The sequence below is a fragment of the Podarcis filfolensis genome, assembly GCF_964270895.1.
Source record: "Podarcis filfolensis genome assembly, chromosome: 1".
In the NCBI taxonomy this organism is placed as follows: Eukaryota; Metazoa; Chordata; class Lepidosauria; order Squamata; family Lacertidae; genus Podarcis; species Podarcis filfolensis.
Genome location: NC_139604.1, coordinates 5275710 through 5295133, shown reverse-complemented (window position 1 = coordinate 5295133; position 19424 = coordinate 5275710). Strand labels below are relative to the sequence as shown.

General features: G+C 43.6%; 1 protein-coding gene across 3 annotated transcripts in view; it reads left to right on the top strand.

The window, feature by feature from the left end:
* Positions 1-19424, top strand: part of PLEKHM3 (pleckstrin homology domain containing M3) — a 79811-nt gene that overhangs the window by 39418 nt on the left and 20969 nt on the right. For all 3 annotated transcript variants that reach the window (XM_083628858.1, XM_083628856.1, XM_083628857.1), the window contains one exon: positions 13391-13454. In XM_083628858.1, the coding sequence (XP_083484984.1) occupies positions 13391-13454 (64 nt within the window). The remainder of the gene's footprint in view (positions 1-13390; positions 13455-19424) is intronic.

Here is a 19424-nt window from a genome sequence, read left to right as displayed (position 1 = left end):
TTGCATGCCAATTAGAGAGCAATAGAATATGTAGTCTTTGGAACAAGTTACATACATGCAAGGCATATGGAACTGACTCGCTGTGTCAGATCATTAATCCAACTAGTCTCACATGGTGTATTCTGACCTTGCTGTAATTCTCCAAGATCACCGTCTTTCCCTGCCCTGCCACATGAGATCCTTTGCAACTCTAGATGCCTGGGATTGAGCCTGGCAACGCTTCCTGCAGACCATGTGCTGTGACACTGAGCTGCACCAAAACGCCACACTTTGAGCACATGAACATGGCTGTTATTTTGGCTAGCGCTGCTACTGCTGGAAGAGTTCCCACTCAGCTGGCGTTTGTGCATTTGCAGAGGCATTTCAGTGATGCGTCTGAAATATAATTGCCACTGGGCGATCCAGCAATAGCTCTTAGCATCCCAGGGGAACTGCATTTAAAGTCCTGTGGTTTGGAGTCACCTACTGCCCGACTTTTCCTCCCCCATCCATCACTGAGGTCGGTGCCTCAGGCAGAGCAAGGAACAGGGTAAGGCCTGCTGTTGAAATGGTGCCCTCCTTCTCCTCTGAATTGAACACGGCTTATAAGCCCTAAGAAGGAGGGGAGGGAAGTTCAGACTTGTACCCACGCAACAAACCCCAGAAACTATTTGTTTCTTTTGTTCACTGGAAATAATTAAGGGCCAAGGAAGCCCAAAAGTGGAACAGTACCTTGGTTCTGTCTCTTGGTCACACTGTGGTGTGCCAGAATGTGGTGGGGTGGGGTGGCCAGAACACAATAATGTGGATTTGCTTTCATATATATAGATGATTCCCTGCTATCCTCCCTAAATTGTGCCCTGTTGCAGGATAGGGGAAGAAAGACAATTGACACCTGCTTGTTTTGCCAGTAACGAAAGGGAAGTGATCTTTGCCATTCAGGAGATAACCTATGTCAGTGCCTTGGTTCAAAATGTCAAGAACAGCTAAGGCAAGTCGTCAGTGTCAGGAAGGTGGGAGAGGCTGGTAACCACATTCCTGTTTTAAGTGTGTGTTGCGGGGACTGAACGAAGCTTTTTCTTTCTTTTAAATAAAAGATCTGCAACTTTGTACGGAGGGTGCATGTAATGCTTTACAAATTATTGCCTTGCCCTTACACACGCATCCACAAGCGACATTATCTCCTGCTTCTTTCCTATCCTTCATTTCTAATACTGGTAATAGTGCCTCCTTCAATTAGTATGAAGGCAGGATGGCTTATGGAGGGTGCAGTTCAGAAAAAGGTGTCGGAGAAAGAAATTACTGCTTTTGATTAACACCAAAGGGGGAAAAAATAAAAGAATGTTCTGATTAAAATAAAGAGGCAGGGAGGGCTGAATCAAGTCAATGAAGAGAGTCGGAGAAAAGAGATCAAAGGAAACAAAGAGAGAAAAGCAACAGGGCCTGGAGACATGGGGCAGAGAGGGGAAGGTGAGGATGCGGGCTGAGGATGAAGAGCCAGAGCTGATGGGAAAAGGTGATGGAAAAGGGGCCAGGAGACGCTGTGAAGAGGCATTCAGGAGAGCACGGGAACAAAAGCAAACCTGAGAAAATAAGAACCGCTGGGAGCTACAAAGTGCCCAAACAAAGGAGGATTAGAGGCGGAGGAAGAAGCAGACGCGTGGACATAGTGCTGGAGGCAGGGAGGGTGAAGTTGGGATGTGGTTTTCAGGGGCTTCCAAGAACTGAAAATATCAAATTGTTATCAGCGTTGGGGGAAAGTAGCATTGCAGCAGAGCCCGTTGGGGTAAGACGTGGTAGGCACATGGAATGATGCTGCCAATAAAATCAGCGGGAAGAAAAAATTGTTTTAAAAGGTTTCAAATGGGCTAAATTAAAAGGTGTTTGAGTAACAGGACATAGCTTAATTTTATCTTGTGGTCAGGTCAGCTTGGTTTAACCTTGGACTATAAAACCATATTGGTAGCTACAATTCTCTGAACACAGTCTGTCATGCCCTCAAACCTCACAAGAACTCACATCATGAGGATGAATCCTTTTCCCTTTCTCCATCTTTTTGTTTATGGTGCGGGCCTCTCTCTCTCTCTCTCTCTCTCTCTCTCTCTCTCTCTCTCTCTCTCTGTGTGTGTGTGTGTGTGTTTTAACCTCATTATTTTGTGTGTGTGTGTGTGCGCGCAAGATTTTATCACACTTCCTAGTTTCTTGTTCTGTGAACGAAAACCTTGCCAGTGATTATCCGCTATGTTATTTCCTATTTTGTAGCCCTTATTTGTAACACAATCGCCATTTCTACAGAACGTGAGGTAATCTAGGAGTTTGTTTTTTCATGGTTAAATTATTACCCACCCCGTTCCCACTTATTCTTCGTTTCAGTTATGTGAAAAACCAGCAGCTCTGAGAACACCATCTTGAAGTCCTGTCAGTATGGTATAAACAAGCTGAAACAAAACTGTTAATAGGGCCGTCCAGAGAGAACTAAGAGTGGACTGATTAATCACGATGGCACCCTGTTGCTTTTACAGCATGGATAGCCTTTCTTCTGAGGGAAAGAGAAGAGTCCGCTCCTGTTTTTCTTCTGGTTTTCATTACTATCCATGCTTGTGTGTTAAAATGCACAAGGGTATTTCTAATAATAATAATAATAATAATAATAATAATAATAATAATAATTGATTTGATTTGTATACCACCCTTCATCCAAAGATCCCAGGGCACTTCACAAGAGAAAGTGTGGGGAAATGGCTGCCAAATCTGTGTGGTGGAGTTGCAGTTTATTTCTGAAGCAACTATAGCCTAACATGTTGGACAACAAAAAGAAGTCTTGGAGTTCTCTGTGTTCCCTTTGAACAAAGTAGTATTTACGGTGATTTATCAGATCACTTTTCTTGATGATTCCCAGGTGCTTGTTGCACCGGCTATTTAAATAAAGGCTAAGATTATTACAGAAACAGAAGTGCTTCACACACACAAAAAAAAGCAAATAGCTTGAGTTTGAGTGCGTCATAGAATCATAGAATCATAGAATCATAGAGTTGGAAGAGACCACAAGGGCCATTGAGTCCAACCCCCTGCCAAGCAGGAAACACCATCAGAGCACTCCTGACATATGGCTGTCAAGCCTCTGCTTAAAGACCTCCAAAGAAGGAGACTCCACCACACTCCGTGGCAGCAAATTCCACTGTCGAACAGCTCTTACTGTCAGGAAGTTCTTCCTAATGTTTAGGTGGAATCTTCTTTCTTGTAGTTTGGATCCATTGCTCCGTGTCCGCTTCTCTGGAGCAGCAGAAAACAACCTTTCTCCCTCCTCTATGTGACATCCTTTTATATATTTGAACATGGCTATCATATCACCCCTTAACCTCCTCTTCTCCAGGCTAAACATGCCCAGCTCCCTTAGCCGTTCCTCATAAGGCATCGTTTCCAGGCCTTTGACCATTTTGGTTGCCCTCCTCTGGACACGTTCCAGTTTGTCAGTGTCCTTCTTGAACTGTGGTGCCCAGAACTGGACACAGTACTCCAGGTGAGGTCTGACCAGAGCAGAATACAGTGGCACTATTACTTCCCTTGATCTAGATGCTATACTCCTATTGATGCAGCCCAGAATTGCATTGGCTTTTTTAGCTGCCACGTCACACTGCTGGCTCATGTCAAGTTTGTGGTCAACCAAGACTCCTAGATCCTTTTCACATGTACTGCTCTCAAGCCAGGTGTCACCCATCTTGTATTTGTGCCTCTCATTTTTTTTGCCCAAGTGCAATACTTTACATTTCTCCCTGTTAAAATTCATCTTGTTTGTTTTGGCCCAGTTCTCTAATCTGTCAAGGTCATTTTGAAGTGTGATCCTGTCCTCTGGGGTGTTAGCCACCCCTCCCAGTTTGGTGTCATCTGCAAATTTGATCAGGATGCCCTTAAGTCCATCATCCAAGTCGTTGATAAAGATGTTGAATAAGACCGGGCCCAAGACAGAACCCTGTGGCACCCCACTAGTCACTCTTCTCCAGGATGAAGAGGAACCATTGATGAGCACCCTTTGGGTTCAGTCAGTCAGCCAGTTACAAATCCACTGAGTGGTAGCATAGTCAAGACCGCATTTTACCAGCTTCTTTACAAGAATATCATGGGGCACCTTGTCAAATGCCTTGCTGAAATCAAGGTAGGCTACATCCACTGCATTCCCTTCATCTACCAGGCTTGTAATTCTGTCAAAAAACAAGATCAGGTTCGTCTGACATGACTTATTTTTCAGAAATCCATGCTGACTATTGGTGAACACAGCATTCCTTTCTAGGTGCTCACAGACTGTTTGCTTAATGATCTGCTCCAGAATCTTCCCTGGTATTGATGTCAGACTGACTGGGCAGTAATTATTTGGGTCCTCTCTTTTCCCCTTTTTGAAAATAGGGACAACATTTGCCCTCCTCCAGTCTGCCGGGACTTCGCCTGTTCTCCAGGAATTCTCAAAGATGACTGCCAGTGGTTCTGAAATCACATCTGCCAGTTCTTTTAATACTCTTGGATGCAGTTCATCTGGCCCTGGAGACTTGAATACATCTAGACTAGCCAAGTATTCTTGTACTATCTCCTTAGTTATTCTGGACTGTGTTTCCTCTGCTGAATCATTTGCTCCAAATTCTTCAGGTCGGGCATTGTTTTCTTTATCGGAGAAGACTGAGGCGTCCTGCTGCATTGTCACAGTCAGTAACATCTGACCCTAGAGAGGCCATGGAGCTTGTCAGCTCTGATGGACTGGTGGTTTCTCGCTTAGCTTTTGTTGTTGTTGTTGTTGTTGTTGTTTAGTCGTTTAGTCGTGTCCGACTCTTTGTGACCCCATGGACCAGAGCACGCCAGGCACTCCTGTCTTCCACTGCCTCCCGCAGTTTGGTCAAACTCATGCTGGTAGCTTCAAGAACACTGTCCAACCATCTCGTCCTCTGTCGTCCCCTTCTCCTTGTGCCCTCCATCTTTCCCAACATCAGGGTCTTTTCCAGGGAGTCTTCTCTTCTCATGAGGTGGCCAAAGTATTGGAGCCTCAGCTTCACGATCTGTCCTTCCAGGGAGCACTCAGGGCTGATTTCCTTAAGAATGGAGAGGTTTGATATTCTTGCAGTCCATGGGACTCTCAAGAGTCTCCTCCAGCACCATAATTCAAAAGCATCCATTCTTCGGCGATCAGCCTTCTTTATGGTCCAGCTCTCACTTCCATACATCACTAGTGGGAAAACCATGGCTTTAACTATACAGACCTTTGTTGGTAAGGTGATGTCTCTGCTTTTTAAGATGCTGTCTAGGTTTGCCATCGCCTTTCTCCCAAGGAGCAGGCGTCTTTTAATTTCGTGACTGCTGTCACCATCTGCAGTGATCATGGAGCCCAAGAAAGTAAAATCTCTCACTGCCTCCATTTCTTCCCCTTCTATTTGCCAGGAGGTGATGGGCCCAGTGGCCATGATCTTCGTTTTCTTGATGTTGAGCTTCAGACCATATTTTGCACTCTCCTCTTTCACCCTCATTAAAAGGTTCTTTAATTCCTCCTCACTTTCTGCCATCAAGGTTGTGTCATCTGCATATCTGAGGTTGTTGATATTTCTTCCGGCGATCTTAATTCCAGCTTGGGATTCATCCAGCCCAGCCTTTCGCATGATGAATTCTGCATATAAGTTAAATAAGCAGGGAGACAATATACAGCCTTGCCGTACTCCTTTCCCAATTTTGAACCAATCAGTTGTTCCATATCCAGTTCTAACTGTAGCTTCTTGTCCCACATAGAGATTTCTCAGGAGACAGATGAGGTGATCAGGCACTCCCATTTCTTTAAGAACTTGCCATAGTTTAAAGCTTAGCTTTATCCAGTACAATAGAGCTATCTAGAAGCATTGTGCCATTTCTGGGGGCCCTTTGGCCCTCAGTGGGCCTTTTCTCTCAATAGTTCCTCCAGGAAAAGTGGCACAACATTGCGGTGTCCTCGGTAGGAGCAAAGTGGAAATGTTAGTTACCAGTAACAGAAGAGCTATGTGATTCTCCTTCACGTCGTGGCAGCTTGGAACTACCACCAGAAGTGGTCTCTCTCGTAGTAGCTCCAAAAGAGTTCATATTTAAGATTCCCTTTTAATTTCCTACTTGATAATGCAAGCACAGATGGTTTTTCAAAATGTTTTTATTTCGCTTTTATAGCAAATAAACAGAAAAACAACAACCCATCAACCAAGATTTGTGTTATTGACCAATGGTTAAGAGGGAGATAGATGGTGAAAGATGGAAGATTACAACACAATTAATACCACAAATCAAGTATGAGTATCTGGTCAAAATAAGGAACATGAGGCTGAAGTGGTATTTGCTTTTAATATAATAAGAATAAGAATATATTTATACCCTGCCCACCTGGTTGGGTTTCCCCAGTCACTCTGGGCAGCTCCCAACAGAATCTTAAAAACATGATAAAGCATCATACATTGAAAACTTCCCTAAACAGCAGGGTTTTTTGGTTTTTTGTAATTTTATTTTAGCTATTGTGATTTTTGTGGAATGTGTTCAGTTTAATTGTGTATTTTTAAGAAGTTTTAATTGTTTATGACTACTTTTGCTATGTAGAATGCTGAAAGCCACCTGTGGCACGGTTTGTACTGTGGAAAAGCGGATACAGATAAAATTATGTATGTATGGGATTTCACAAACTTGCAGGCCTGTCCATGTTGAAAATTTGCATAAGGTATTTTCAGCTTCATACTCTCCACAGGAGCAGCTCCTGGAAATCTGTTGCCCCAAATTTCCAAAACTGCAGATTTTGAAAGAATAGGTGACATTAAAATCATGGGACTCTAGAAATGCTGTATTTGTTGCAGGACTGACGTAACACAGCTTTCCAAAAACCAGCTTTAAATGGCATGTAGAATTTCTTATAAGATTGCTAAAATTGCTGCATGACAAAGGAGATAATGGCATTGATCGTATTGTAGAAGAGATATTAGAAAACACTGGACATTAGAAAATGACAAATGCCCCTTTTCTTTTATAAGAGATTGCCTTTTTTAAAAATCCCACTGAGATTCAAAATTGTTTTCACTTGCAGAAGCATTGTTTGAAAAATTGGCTCTACCTGTGTCTAGCATATATTTATCACTTTAGGAAAAGCTTGCAGCAGTCTTTTAAAGTGCACCTGCAGAAACAGCAACTGCCTCTGTGGCAAAGTAGATGAAAGGTTAGCCTTTTAAATACTTCCTGCTCAGTACTTCATTTTTCAGATATAAAGAAACATGATCACTAATAGATGTTTCTGAACAACCAATTATATTCTGAATTGCAAATATTCAAAATGTACAACAATACTGCAGTATTAAAAATAATAATGATGGAGCCAACCCAGAACAAAATAAACCAGCTCACCTGCCTCTTTGATCCGTGCCCATCTTGGCTGATTAGGGAGTGTCCAGATGTTGCGCGGACCGCCCTGGTTGAAATTATCAATTTGTCCCTTGACACGGGGACATTCCCAGGGGAACTGAAGGAAGCAGTGGTGTGTCCACTCTTAAAGAAAACTTCATCAGATCCCTTAGACCTATCCAATTACCGCCCAGTTTCAAATCTTCCATACCTGGGTAAGGTAATTGAGAGAGCGGTTGCTGAACAGCTTGGTAGGTTTCTGGAGGAAACATCGGCATTAGATCCATTTCAGTCCGGTTTCCGTCCTGGTTTTGGGACGGAGACGGCTCTGGTTGCCCTAACAGATGACCTCCGTAGACAACTGGATCGAGGCGGGTCAGGACTGCTGATCCTTTTAGATTTGTCAGCAGCCTTTGACATGGTCGATCATGATCTTCTGGACCACCGCCTCGCAGACGTGGGGATACAGGGCATAGCCCGTAACTGGCTGTGCTCTTTTATCTCTGGTCGGGGACAGAGGGTGGCACTAGGGAGGGAAATGTCGTCGCGCCACTCCTTGGTGTGTGGAGTGCCGCAGGGCGCAATTCTCTCCCCAATGCTTTCTAACATCTTTATGTGCCCCCTTGCCCAGATTATCCGGAGCTTTGGGCTGGGCTGTCACCAATATGCTGATGACACTCAGCTCTATCTGCTGATGGATGGCCACACCGACTCGGCCCCGAACACACTGACCAGATGCTTGGAAGCTGTGGCTGGATGGTTTCGTGGGAGCCGATTGAAACTAAACCCTTCGAAGCCAGAGGTCCTATGGCTAGGTCGGGATGGCATGGGGATGAGGGACCAACTCCCTTCTCTTGCGGGGGCCCAATTAGTGCCATTGCCTTCCGTTAAGAGTTTGGGTGTAATCCTTGACGCCTCCCTTTCCATGGAGGCGCAAGTTACAGCAACAGCCAAGGCGACATTTTTCCACCTTCGCCGCATCAAGCAGTTGGTCCCTTACCTTTCCCGCCCCGACCTGGCCACAGTGATCCATGCAACGGTCATCTCCAGGCTTGACTACTGTAATTCGCTCTACGCGGGGCTGCCCTTGAAGCTGTCCCAGAAACTCCAGCGGGTACAGAATGCTGCAGCGAGGCTCCTCACGGGGTCTCTGCTATGGGAGCATATTCACCCAGTGCTTTTCAAACTGCACTGGCTCCCGGTGGAGTACAGGGTCAGATTTAAGGTGCTGCTTTTGACCTTTAAAGCCCTTCACGGCCTAGGACCCTCGTACCTGCGGGACCGCCTCTCTCGGTATGCCCCACGGAGAGCCTCAAGGTCCATAAATAACAACACCCTAGTGGTCCCGGGCCCTAAGAAAGTTAGATTGGCCTCAACCAGAGCCAGGGCCTTTTCAACTCTGGCCCCGGCCTGGTGGAACGCTCTGCCTCATGAGACCAGGGCCCTGCAGGATCTGATTTCTTTCCGCAGGGCCTGTAAGACAGAGTTGTTCTGCCTGGCCTTTGGCTTGGAGCCAATTTGATTCCCTCCCTCCCTCTCTTTCTTTTTTCTTTTCCTTCCCCTCCTGCGATGAGGCTACATTTTAATATTTTAATGTTCCATTATTTTAATGTTGTATTTTATTTTTGTTTTTAAGTTGTAATCATTCATCTTGTTTTTATTATTGCTTGTAAGCCGCTCTGAGCCTGGCCTTGGCTGGGGAGGGCGGGGTATAAATAAAACATTATTATTATTATTATTATTATAAATCTTATTAACCAAGTCTGCATAGGTTTCTACTTCACCTTCACTTAACTTATTGCTCTGAGGGCCTTCTGGCGATTTCATCACTGCAAAAAGTGGGGTTCCAGGTTCCTTCTTGGTAGTGGTGTGCACCTTCCCACCAGATATCAAACAGATAAACAAGTGTATGACTTTAAGGAGTCATCTGAAGGCAGCCGGGCGTAGGGAAGTTTTTTTATGTTGTTTTATTGTGTTTTTATATTTTTTTGGAAGCTGCCCAGAGTGGCTGGGGCAAGCCATTCAGATGGGTAGCATATAAATATGATGGTGATGATGATGAAGCAGTTCTGTGTTATAACTACTTTGCTTTTTGGATTCACTTTGTTGACATTGACATTTCATTTTTGTGCGGACCTCTTCTTTAGATTTTTTGCTTTTTTTGCCAAAGTGTTTAGTAAAACAATCTTTTTTTAAAAGCAAGAACAAGTAAGCTACACAGAAGAGGTGGGAAAGGGGCTTCCAGCAGCCACATCTTAAGAGCCTTTTGGTCATCTTAGGATGCAATTCATCGGCACAGCCTGGTGCTTCTTTTTCACTCTAAAGTTGTTTGTCTGGCAAGGGGGCAGGGAAAGCAGCTGGGCAGCTCTGTTTTAGTTGTCCAGCATTGAAACAAAATCAGTTTGCACTGCTGCAGGACAATCGAGTCTATAGGACTGAACAGTCAGACAGATTTTTTAAAGGATCTGGGCTTAAATCTACTCTAGACATAAACTTCTAAAAATGGGTAGATCAAGAGCAGCACTATTTGTTCTGAAAGAGAGTGGCACTTGACCAAACTGTTTTCGTGCATACAGTAGTACAGTCGTACCTTGGTTCTCGAACGCCTTGGTACTCGTACGTTTTGGCTCCCAAACACTGAAAACCTAGAAGTAGGCGTTCCAGTTTTCGAACATTTTTTGGAAGCCGAACGTCTGACACGGCTTCCACTTGAGTGCAAGAAGCTCCTGCAGCCAGTCGGAAGCCGCACCTTGGTTTTCTAATAGTTTTGGGAGTCGAACAGACTTCCGGAACAGATTACGTTCAAGAACCAAGGTATGACTGTACTTGAATCTTTTTCTTATATATCCTCATAAGAACAGTTCCTTGATTTATGCCCACCTGCCTCGATTTCATTGAGCTGCAGACTGTGAACTTCAGAATTTACTCTGCGCTTATCACTTTTGTACTTTGGCTTTTCGTATAGGTCTTAGGCAGGTCTGTTTGCAGTTGTTTTAGCTTAGCTGTCAGAGTGCTTAATTCAGTGCAGAAAAATTACCCTGAGCTGATGACAAATCATCTCTTAAATGCCTTTGGACAGTGTTTATTCTTAACAAAGGGACATAGCTACAAACCCTGCAACTTCGCCCTAAATGCAGAAAACAAAGCCTTATCTTGGGTTCTGTTTACAGTCAAAAAGTCACAGATAACCTTTTGTTTGTGCAGATACATCCCTGATAAGGCTGAGAGCCAAGGATGGATGAAATGTCTGTTTCTATCTTGCACAATTGTTATGCTTCAAACTAATTGCCAGTGAAAAAGAAATGGAAGCTCATGAGAAACTGCCCACGGTGCCCGAGTTCCTCACTTAGATGTAATGTCTCCAATCCCTCCCTGAACCAACAGGCAAAAGCCTACATTTCTATTTCTGTCACTTCTTAAGTTGTTCACCCAGAAGAGGCTTCACCTTTTCTTCCTCCTTTTTTTTTTTAAAAAAAAAAAGAAATTCCCACCATTCCATCTTAAAAGTAAGGTTCAGGTTGCTTCCAAACGCAAGCCACCTTCTTTTCCCGTTTTGGTGGCTTGCAGAACTACAGTGCCCTTTCCATGCAATCATGAAGCTTTTATTTATTTCTTTTTGTTTGATTGAACTATTTTCTGTCCACACCAGTGGACAGATTGCGATGGGATGTATCTGGAATTCAGAGTGCATATCCCCATCACCAAACCTCCTTCTGAGAAGGGAAAAGCTCTCTTGTGTGTTTAAGGGTTGTGTGGTTGTAGGTTTGGGCACACATCCCTTTCCAACAGCTGTAATGTGGTCTTCAGGTTCTCCACACCTGCCCTAAGTAAACAATCCAACGTCCTTAACCCTGAAGTCTTGGAATGATTGAAACAGCTTTGGCTTGCACCATTTTTATTGTTGTTCTTAATGTATTGGTGTTGCCTTCCATTGTTGTTGCTGAGAATATTGCATCCCACTGACGTTTCACCTTTAGGCTGCAGTTATATACACACTGTAAGTCATATTGAACTCAGTGGGGCTTATGTCTAAGTAAAGGATTGCCATGCCCATCTGCACCTTTTTATTATTGTTATGTATTTTTGAATTTGTATCCTGCCTTTCCTCCCAAAGGAACCCAGAGGCACAACCTCTGCTGGCTCCCTGCTGCGGTGATTTTTGTTTCAGTCTTCTTTTATATTTCTCAAAGCGTTTCAAAAATCTGTGCCAAAGTTGCAGCAAAGGAGGAGCATTTGTTTAAGCGTGCTAGTTCTTCTTCTAAACCAAACTATTTTGCAATGCAGTTTTTTTTCCAAGATCTAAACTGATTTCTCAATATGAATAAATGACAATGTTTGTTGGTGCTTCTTCAAACAAAATATTGCACTGAACTAGATGTCCTGGCTGAATTGACCTCCATCTGACTGTGCAGATGTTCATAAGGTTGCCTTTAAAGCACTCAGACCCTGGATGCAACTGGTTCCATCCATTAGGCACATGATCTTAGTGCCACTGAGTGCCTTATGCGCTCTTTGATTTTGACGAGGAGAGCTTCTTAATGCACTTGGAGTGCTGTCATCAGAAGTAGGCTTTGGCTATTCTGCTGCTTCCTTCCATTGCAAATGAACAAGACCTGTTTCTGCAGTAATAGGAGTTTTGTTTAAAATAAAAAGTCAACAAAATTGGGCAGACCTTATTTTTAAGGCTTCTTCCCTCTCCCAGTTTCCATGGCAATGGGAATAAGTGCGCTTTTCTTACGGTTTCTCACTTACTGGTCATGTGCTTTGTTGCTTCCAATATGTGTTTGTTGCGTTTCATCCTTGATAGAGTGCTTTCTTATGGAACCAAAAAGGTGGGATATCTTTTGACGTCTCTGCCAATGTCACTTTGAGAAGCTGCTTTCAGAAGAAGAAGCATATTTGCCCCAAACATCTGTGTGTGTGTGTGTGTGTGTGTGTGTGTGTGTGTGTGTGTGTGATGGTTATATTTGAACTATATTTCCAACTCTCCTTTCCTGGATATGATTGATAGATTTAGACATAACTACTTTTGAATACCGGTCTGGAATGTTTTTCTTCATCAAGAAGTACATTGTACTTATTTTTGCAGTGGTAAAAACCTAGGATGAACTTCTATGTCTGGGTGGCTAGGGAAACCCATCCAGATGGGTGGGGTATAAATAATAAATTATTGTTATTGTTATTATTATTGTAGCAGTTTACAATCATAAAGTGAATCATATGTCCGTAACAAAATTTAATATTTGTCATTTGAATGTTATTAACGTTGTTAGAGAACCATGTTTTGTCAAGAAACTGTTCAGAGAAAAAGGAGTCAAAACCAACAGACATGTGGCACAGTGCTATTTTTCTAGAAAAAGAGGTGCCCAAACTCACCATGAATGCCACCCCCCGTTCTCTTATAATGGCAATGGTGCCCACCTGAGAGGTGCTGGAACTGAGTTCCGGCTGGGAAAGAAAGCCCTGTATGTGGGCATATACAAAACTACAGATCTGTTAAGATGTCACTGTTACTTCCCAATTTAAAATGAGGTCATTTGGTTTTTAGTTTAAAGCTGTGTGGAATTTTGTGAATGGGTAAAAATCTTTAATATTCAGCACTAAAAAAAAACAACCACCAGTCTCTAGGATGGTTCAGATTTTGTGCCAGTATTTCTCCAAACTTTGGGATAAAATGGAAATGACAGGGTTCTAGGAAGATGCAGCTGGAACCACCTGTAGAGGCATGTTTTTCCTCTTCAGTCTTCATACTGTGGCCTGTGATCATACCCTGTGCCAGCCAGTTTTAAAGAAGACCTTCCTTTGTGAGAAGGAAATGGTAGGCCTGCGGGAAATGCTATGGTCCGTGAAAGTAATGCAGATTCTCTAAATACTGTTTTAAAAAATTGGGATGTTGGTGGAAGGGTGTTTTTTTCTCTCGTGGAGGTTGAAGAATTCAGTGTTTTTAATATAGTCTTATAAGAAGTTTCTGTATGAGATTTTGAACTATGAAAGTTATACAAATACTCACTTTTTATTCTTGTTTTTCTCCAAGAATTTTCCCTAGAGAGTATCTTCTTCAGCAGATCCACCTGTACTCCTTGGCAGACCTACAGCAGGTAAATGACTTTAGTTTGTCCAGAAGCTGGGCCTTATACATACTGTGAATACAGATTTTGTCAAGCTATGTCTTGGTGAGCCTTTCCAGACCAAGAAGCCTTCCTAAATGGTAACTCAGAGAAATGCCTTAATCATAGATTGCTTAAGAGCCAGCGTGGTGTAGTGGTTAGAGCGATGGACTCGTAATCTGGTGAATTGGGTTTGATTCCCTGCTCCTCCACCTGCAGCTGCTGGGTGACCTTGGGCCAGTCACACTTCTCTGAAGTCTCTCAGCCCCACTCACCTCACAGAGTGTTTGTTGTGGGGGAGGAAGGGAAAGGAGAATGTTAGCCGCTTTGAGACTCCTTAGGGTAGTGATAAAGCGGGATATCAAATCCAAACTCTTCGCTTCTTATCTATAACCCGTATATCAGTGATGCTAATTTATTGCCGTTAATGCAGTTAATGGCAGATGAGCTGATACCTTTTATGTCCTTAACCGGAATAAAGCCTACATGGATGTAAAGATACAGGGCAAAGGATCTCGTACATTTTGTTAGAAGCTCATGAATGAGAGCCGATATAAGTGGTTAAGGGGTTATCTGTGAGCCAAGAAGACCCCAGTTTAAATCTGACTTAATCTATGAATTCCATAAATGACCTTAAATGGGCCATGATTCTGTTAGGCTCAGAACACCACCTGTAAATTAGAGATTTAAAATACTAGTCTAGCTTACATTGCTGTTGTAAAGATTTCATGTGTGTGAACTGATTTTGAATGTTCCAAAAGCATTACATAAAATGCTGAATAATCATTAAATGCTGTTGAGCGCCTGTATTGCAGAAGTGGCTTGTCTGCTGGCAGAGTTGTGAGATAGGAACAAGCAAAGCGGTTCAAGAGAGCATAGGTCTCCGTGAAGCTTTTTCTAAGTGCCTCGTTCTTCAGATAATCAAACTGCAGAAGAGCAAGTGGCCTAAACTTGGAGTGTCAGTCTCCCCAGTTGCCAGTTTTGTATCTCCAATGCCTTGCAAGCTGCTTAGCGCCAAATATTGATAGCGGACTTTCAAGAAGCGATCAGTAGCTTATCAAACTTTCCTTGGGAAGGATGGGGAGTTGTCATTAAGGGGGTGGAGGCTTGCAAGAGTCATACTGCACACATTTATTTAGCTGCTACTCTGACAGATTTCTTTGTCCTGATATACATTTACATTATTTCCTTCTCTTTCTGCACCCCAAACCTTTCATCATGTAATTCAATTACACTTGTGGCTCGGGTGCGTTAAATTGGATTCTGCTTTTAATCTGGCTGGATCCTTATTATCAGCCCAGAAAGTCTCTCTCTCACTCTCTCCTTCCCCCTCCACAATTTCCTTTCTTCTTAAGTGAGAAAACAGGCCATGCCATTTCAGTCAAAATGGTGAAATGATAAGGTTGGAAGAAGATCAGGACCCTTTAGCATAGCTGTCAACTTTTCCCTTTTCTTGTGGGGAATCCTATTCGGAATAAGGGAATTTCCCTTAAAAACAGGGAAACGTTGACAGCTATGCCCTTTAGGTGCTCTTAATGATGCCCTAGCCAGATCCTTATTCAGGAAGTGTGACATTCTTGATTTGTCTAACATCCATGGGACCCAAATCAGTGTACATGTGGTTCCCAGGAAGTCTCACATCCAGGAACTGATCAGCCCTAGACCTTCTTTCCTTGAGCAAAATGCCTCATGTTCCTTGAAACCATATCCCTGGAAGAAAATCAGTTTAAATGAATTCTATTAGAAAAGAAGTGTATCTAGGCACTGCTGTCATCTGCAAGGGATTCCCACGTGGCAGGGTTAATGTTGCCAGCCTTTATGTCATGTTTGCAGACACCTGTATAACTCAGAGTTGGTCTGCCAACAGGCCTGGTGCCTGATGCTAGCGCTCCATAATGCACGTAAATTTAGGTTGCAGTCCTAAACCCGCTTACCTTGAAGAAACCCCATTTAACTCAGTGTGACCAGCTTCTGAGTAGGCTTGTCCTGCTAATAAATGATAAACCGTGTTTACTTAGGAGTAAGTTACATTGAGTTGACTCAGGCTTACTCCCCAGTAATAGGAACGCTGCTTTCCATGCATTTGCACCTGGTGAACCTGTGTTGAACAAACCTTGTATTAGCTGTACGCCACACATTGGTTCCATTTTAGCACCAAGAAAACTAGGTTTTCCTTGTACGAGTGGAATTGTGTGAATGCGATATGCAAGGTGGCCTTAAAAGCTGCTGAATGGACAGGTGTTTTGCCCCAGGTGGTGGTTTTTGCAGTGTAATTATAGGACAATCGAAGACAAATCCACTCCATAATAGCCTTTAATGCTCCTGTGCTCCATGAACAGAATAGTGTAGCAGGAGGAACATAATTCTGGTAAAGTTGTCAAACTACTAGTAATGCCATTTATTCTTTTCATGATTTGGAAAGCACCGTGGGTGCAAATAAGAATGGCTCAGCGGGTCTGATCTTTAACCAAAGAAACGGCGGTTAGTCACACGTAGGATTTAATAAAAATAAATAAACGCAATAAAACCATTTCTCTTATCATGTGCTGAGCACAACAGCTGGTCCAGCTACACAATCCCACTAAATGCCAGCTATTGCTTCTTTATTTCCTACGTAGGCCTACAATACGATGTGGGCACAGCTGCTCCCTCTGCAGCAGAGATAGCCAACGTTATGACTTCCAGATGATGTTGGACTCTTAACTCCCATCAGCCCTGACCAGCCTAGCCAATGGCTAGGGATGCTGGGAACTGTAGTTCAGCCGCTTCTGCAGGGCACTGCATTGGCTGCCTCTGCTCTACAGGCTCCAGGTGTCTTGCCTCTGGCCTAGCAGCAGCACCTTGCGGAGTGGAAACAAGCAGCAGGCAGCAGAGTCAAGGAAGCTAGCCCGGGTGCTACTGAAGCCTGCTTTCTTTTCATCCAAGGCCTCTGCTAAGGGTGCGGCTCCAGCCAGATAGGAGAAAAGCGCTGCCACGAGGTGGGCCAGTCCTTAATTGGCATTTGGTGTTGCTTTAATCCTTTTAAGACCGTAAACTAAATATTGTGAGAAGGCAACAACCCCAGAAAAGCAATCTTGCGTAATCAGGTCTTTGCTCTAATGCACAATTGTGAGAGGCCTGGCAGTTTGCGTAATATTTTAAGCTACGGTTGGTTTAGCTCATAGGAGCGAGCTGGGTGCCATACATTCCTTATCTCGTTTTATTCTTGCAACACTTCTTTTGTGCAGTAAGTGAGGGTGCTGTATAGTCACTTGCTCCAACCAGTGTTGTGGTTCAGGTGGAAAACTGAAGGTGAACTTCCCATATCCAGGCCTAACATTTTATCTATCATCTATCTATCTATCTATCTATCTATCTATCTATCTATGAATCCCCAGGCAGATCACAAGATAAAATCACAACATGAAAATCACAAAATACATAGTAAAAATAAGACCAGCAACAAACCAATAATCCCCCCTCCCACAACACAATTAAAAGGGCATAGGATGTCGATCAAGAGGGAACGTTTTTGCCTGGCACCTAAAGAAGTATAATGAAGGCACCAGCCAAACCTCCCTGGGGAGAGCACCCCACAAGTGGAGAGCAACAGGTGTTGTCGTCCTCCAGACCTCTCGTGGAGGAGGCGCACAAAGAACAGCCTCAGAGGATGATCTCAGGGTCCAGGTACATTCATATGAAGAGAGGTGGCCCTTGAGGTATTGCGGTCCTGAGCCATTTAAGGCTTTATAGGTCAAAACCAGTACAGAATTGGGCCTGGAAACTAACTGGTATCCAGTACAGTCAGGCCAGCATCAGTGTAATATGCTCAGGCCATCTCGCCCTAGGGAGCAACCGTGCCACCCAATTCTGCACTAGCAGAAGTTTCCGAACTGTCTTCAAAGGCAGATCTACATATAGCGCGTTGCAGTTATATGACACATTGCAGAAGGATACTGTGGTTATCCAAAACCGCTGAGAGGTCAAGGAGAACAGGGACAACATACCCTCTGTTTCTCTCCTGATACAGGTCATACAAAGTGACCAAAGCAGTTTCTGTGCCAAAACCAGGCCTAAACCCCAATTGAAATGGATCTAGAAAATTACACCACCATGCTGTAAAAGTGGTGGACGAAGAAATAACTTGAAACATTGGTGGTGTTTTTAAAACTAAACCTTTGCATCTTAATGTTTTCACTCTTGACACTGCCTGCAGGTGGAGGAGAGTCCTCTACGGTCTTTGGCTGTGCATTGCACACTGTCCAGTCCTTCTGTTTCCTCTTTTGCTAAATTCTATAAACACCACACTATTCTGTCACCTACAGCCGCTATTTCCAGTTCCAGTCTAGAAAAAGTGTGGTATGCTACCATAATCCATGTTTCTCCTTTTTCCTAGACTTAGCAAAATGCCAGTGCCGTGGCTACTTAACTTGGTGCATTACTTAGGAAGCAAATCTCACATGTTTTCAAATCTGAAAGTCCCAGAATGTCAAAAGAAGTTAACAAGCCAACCAGTATTTCCAGGAGAGCCCTTTCTTAACGGAAATAATTCAGATTGTGAACGGACGGTTGAAATTACGGCCTCTGTGTTGACTTACAAAGAATCTTATCGTCAATATGATGATAATGATTAACATGCTGATTTACAAGGGTGGGGTCACAAGATATTTGCAGACTCTGCACTGTCTTCCCAGTGGCAACAGCACCTTGGTATGTAGGCTTTGTTGCCTCTTAGCTTCAATTATTAACCCTAACCTGCAACCTCACAAAACACAATGCTTCCTCGTTAAAATTAAAGAGGGTAAATGCGGGCTTAACCTCTCTTTGTTGAACTCCACTTGCCTTTTCCTGGAGATGCCCAGCTCAAGGTTAGCTGCCTTGAAGTATCGGTGAGATAACAAATCAGGCTCAGTAAAATGATTGTGAAACTTTATATTTTACCTACTAATATTCTTCTACTCTTCTTCTTTTTCGCTTGTGCATTTCTCTTTAAATGGCAGGCCTTGAACAGACCTTTTGGGGGCATTTTCTTTTTAAGGTTCCATAATTCTAAACATCATCATCACCATTTTATTTGTCCGTAGTTAAAACAGTGCCCAAGGCGGCTTACAACATGACAAGATTTACATAATTACCAACGTAACAAAAGTCATGAGCAATAAATGAAACACATCGAAAAGTACACAGCCAGATGGAAAACAATTTCAGGGGACTTCCGGGTTGGTGCCACTGTTTAATGGCGGATTCCCTCCGAGCTCCGGAGGGAATCGGCTCCGTAGTGTCTGGGTCTGGCCGCTGCGGCGAAGCGGGGACCCTTAAAATCACAGGCGCGGATGCCTGTGAACACAGAGACTCGGCGGGCACCATTTGCGCCCCCCCAATCCGCGACGGAGCCTTTTTAAAGGCTTCGGAACGGAGGCAGGGTAAGGCGTGGTGCTGAGAGTACTCCCTCGTCTACGGAGTGAAGCCGCAAGCCATTGACAGAGAGCGCCAACTGCTTCTTAGAGTGATTGGATCCTAAAACATCAACCCGTGAGTAATACGGAGATTGGAACTTTAAAAAATTTCTTATCTTGGATTTGGAACGAGCGGGAAGGGGCTAAAAAGGAAGTCCACCCCCCCCCTCTTTGTAAACAACTTAAAGCAAAGGACTGGGCAGCTAAGGTCGAGAGAATCTGTTTCTTGCTTTTTTTAACAAAAGATCCTGACCTCACGGTTTGGACATTATAAGAAGATATTCTGGAGGATAAAAAGAATTTTGGGAGCTGAAACTACACCCCCCCCCCAGACCCGGGAACGTCCGATGAGAAAGCCTGTTGCATGGAAGATTTTGACAGCTGTCAAGTGAGCTGCTAGTCAGCTAGTTGTCAGCTGGAAAAAGAGAACATTGTTTCTGCTGTTTTTGCTGGTTTATTCGGGATAACTTGTTGAAAATAAGGTTGATACAAAATAACTGGACTTTTGGTTTTTGAGCTGAAAGGA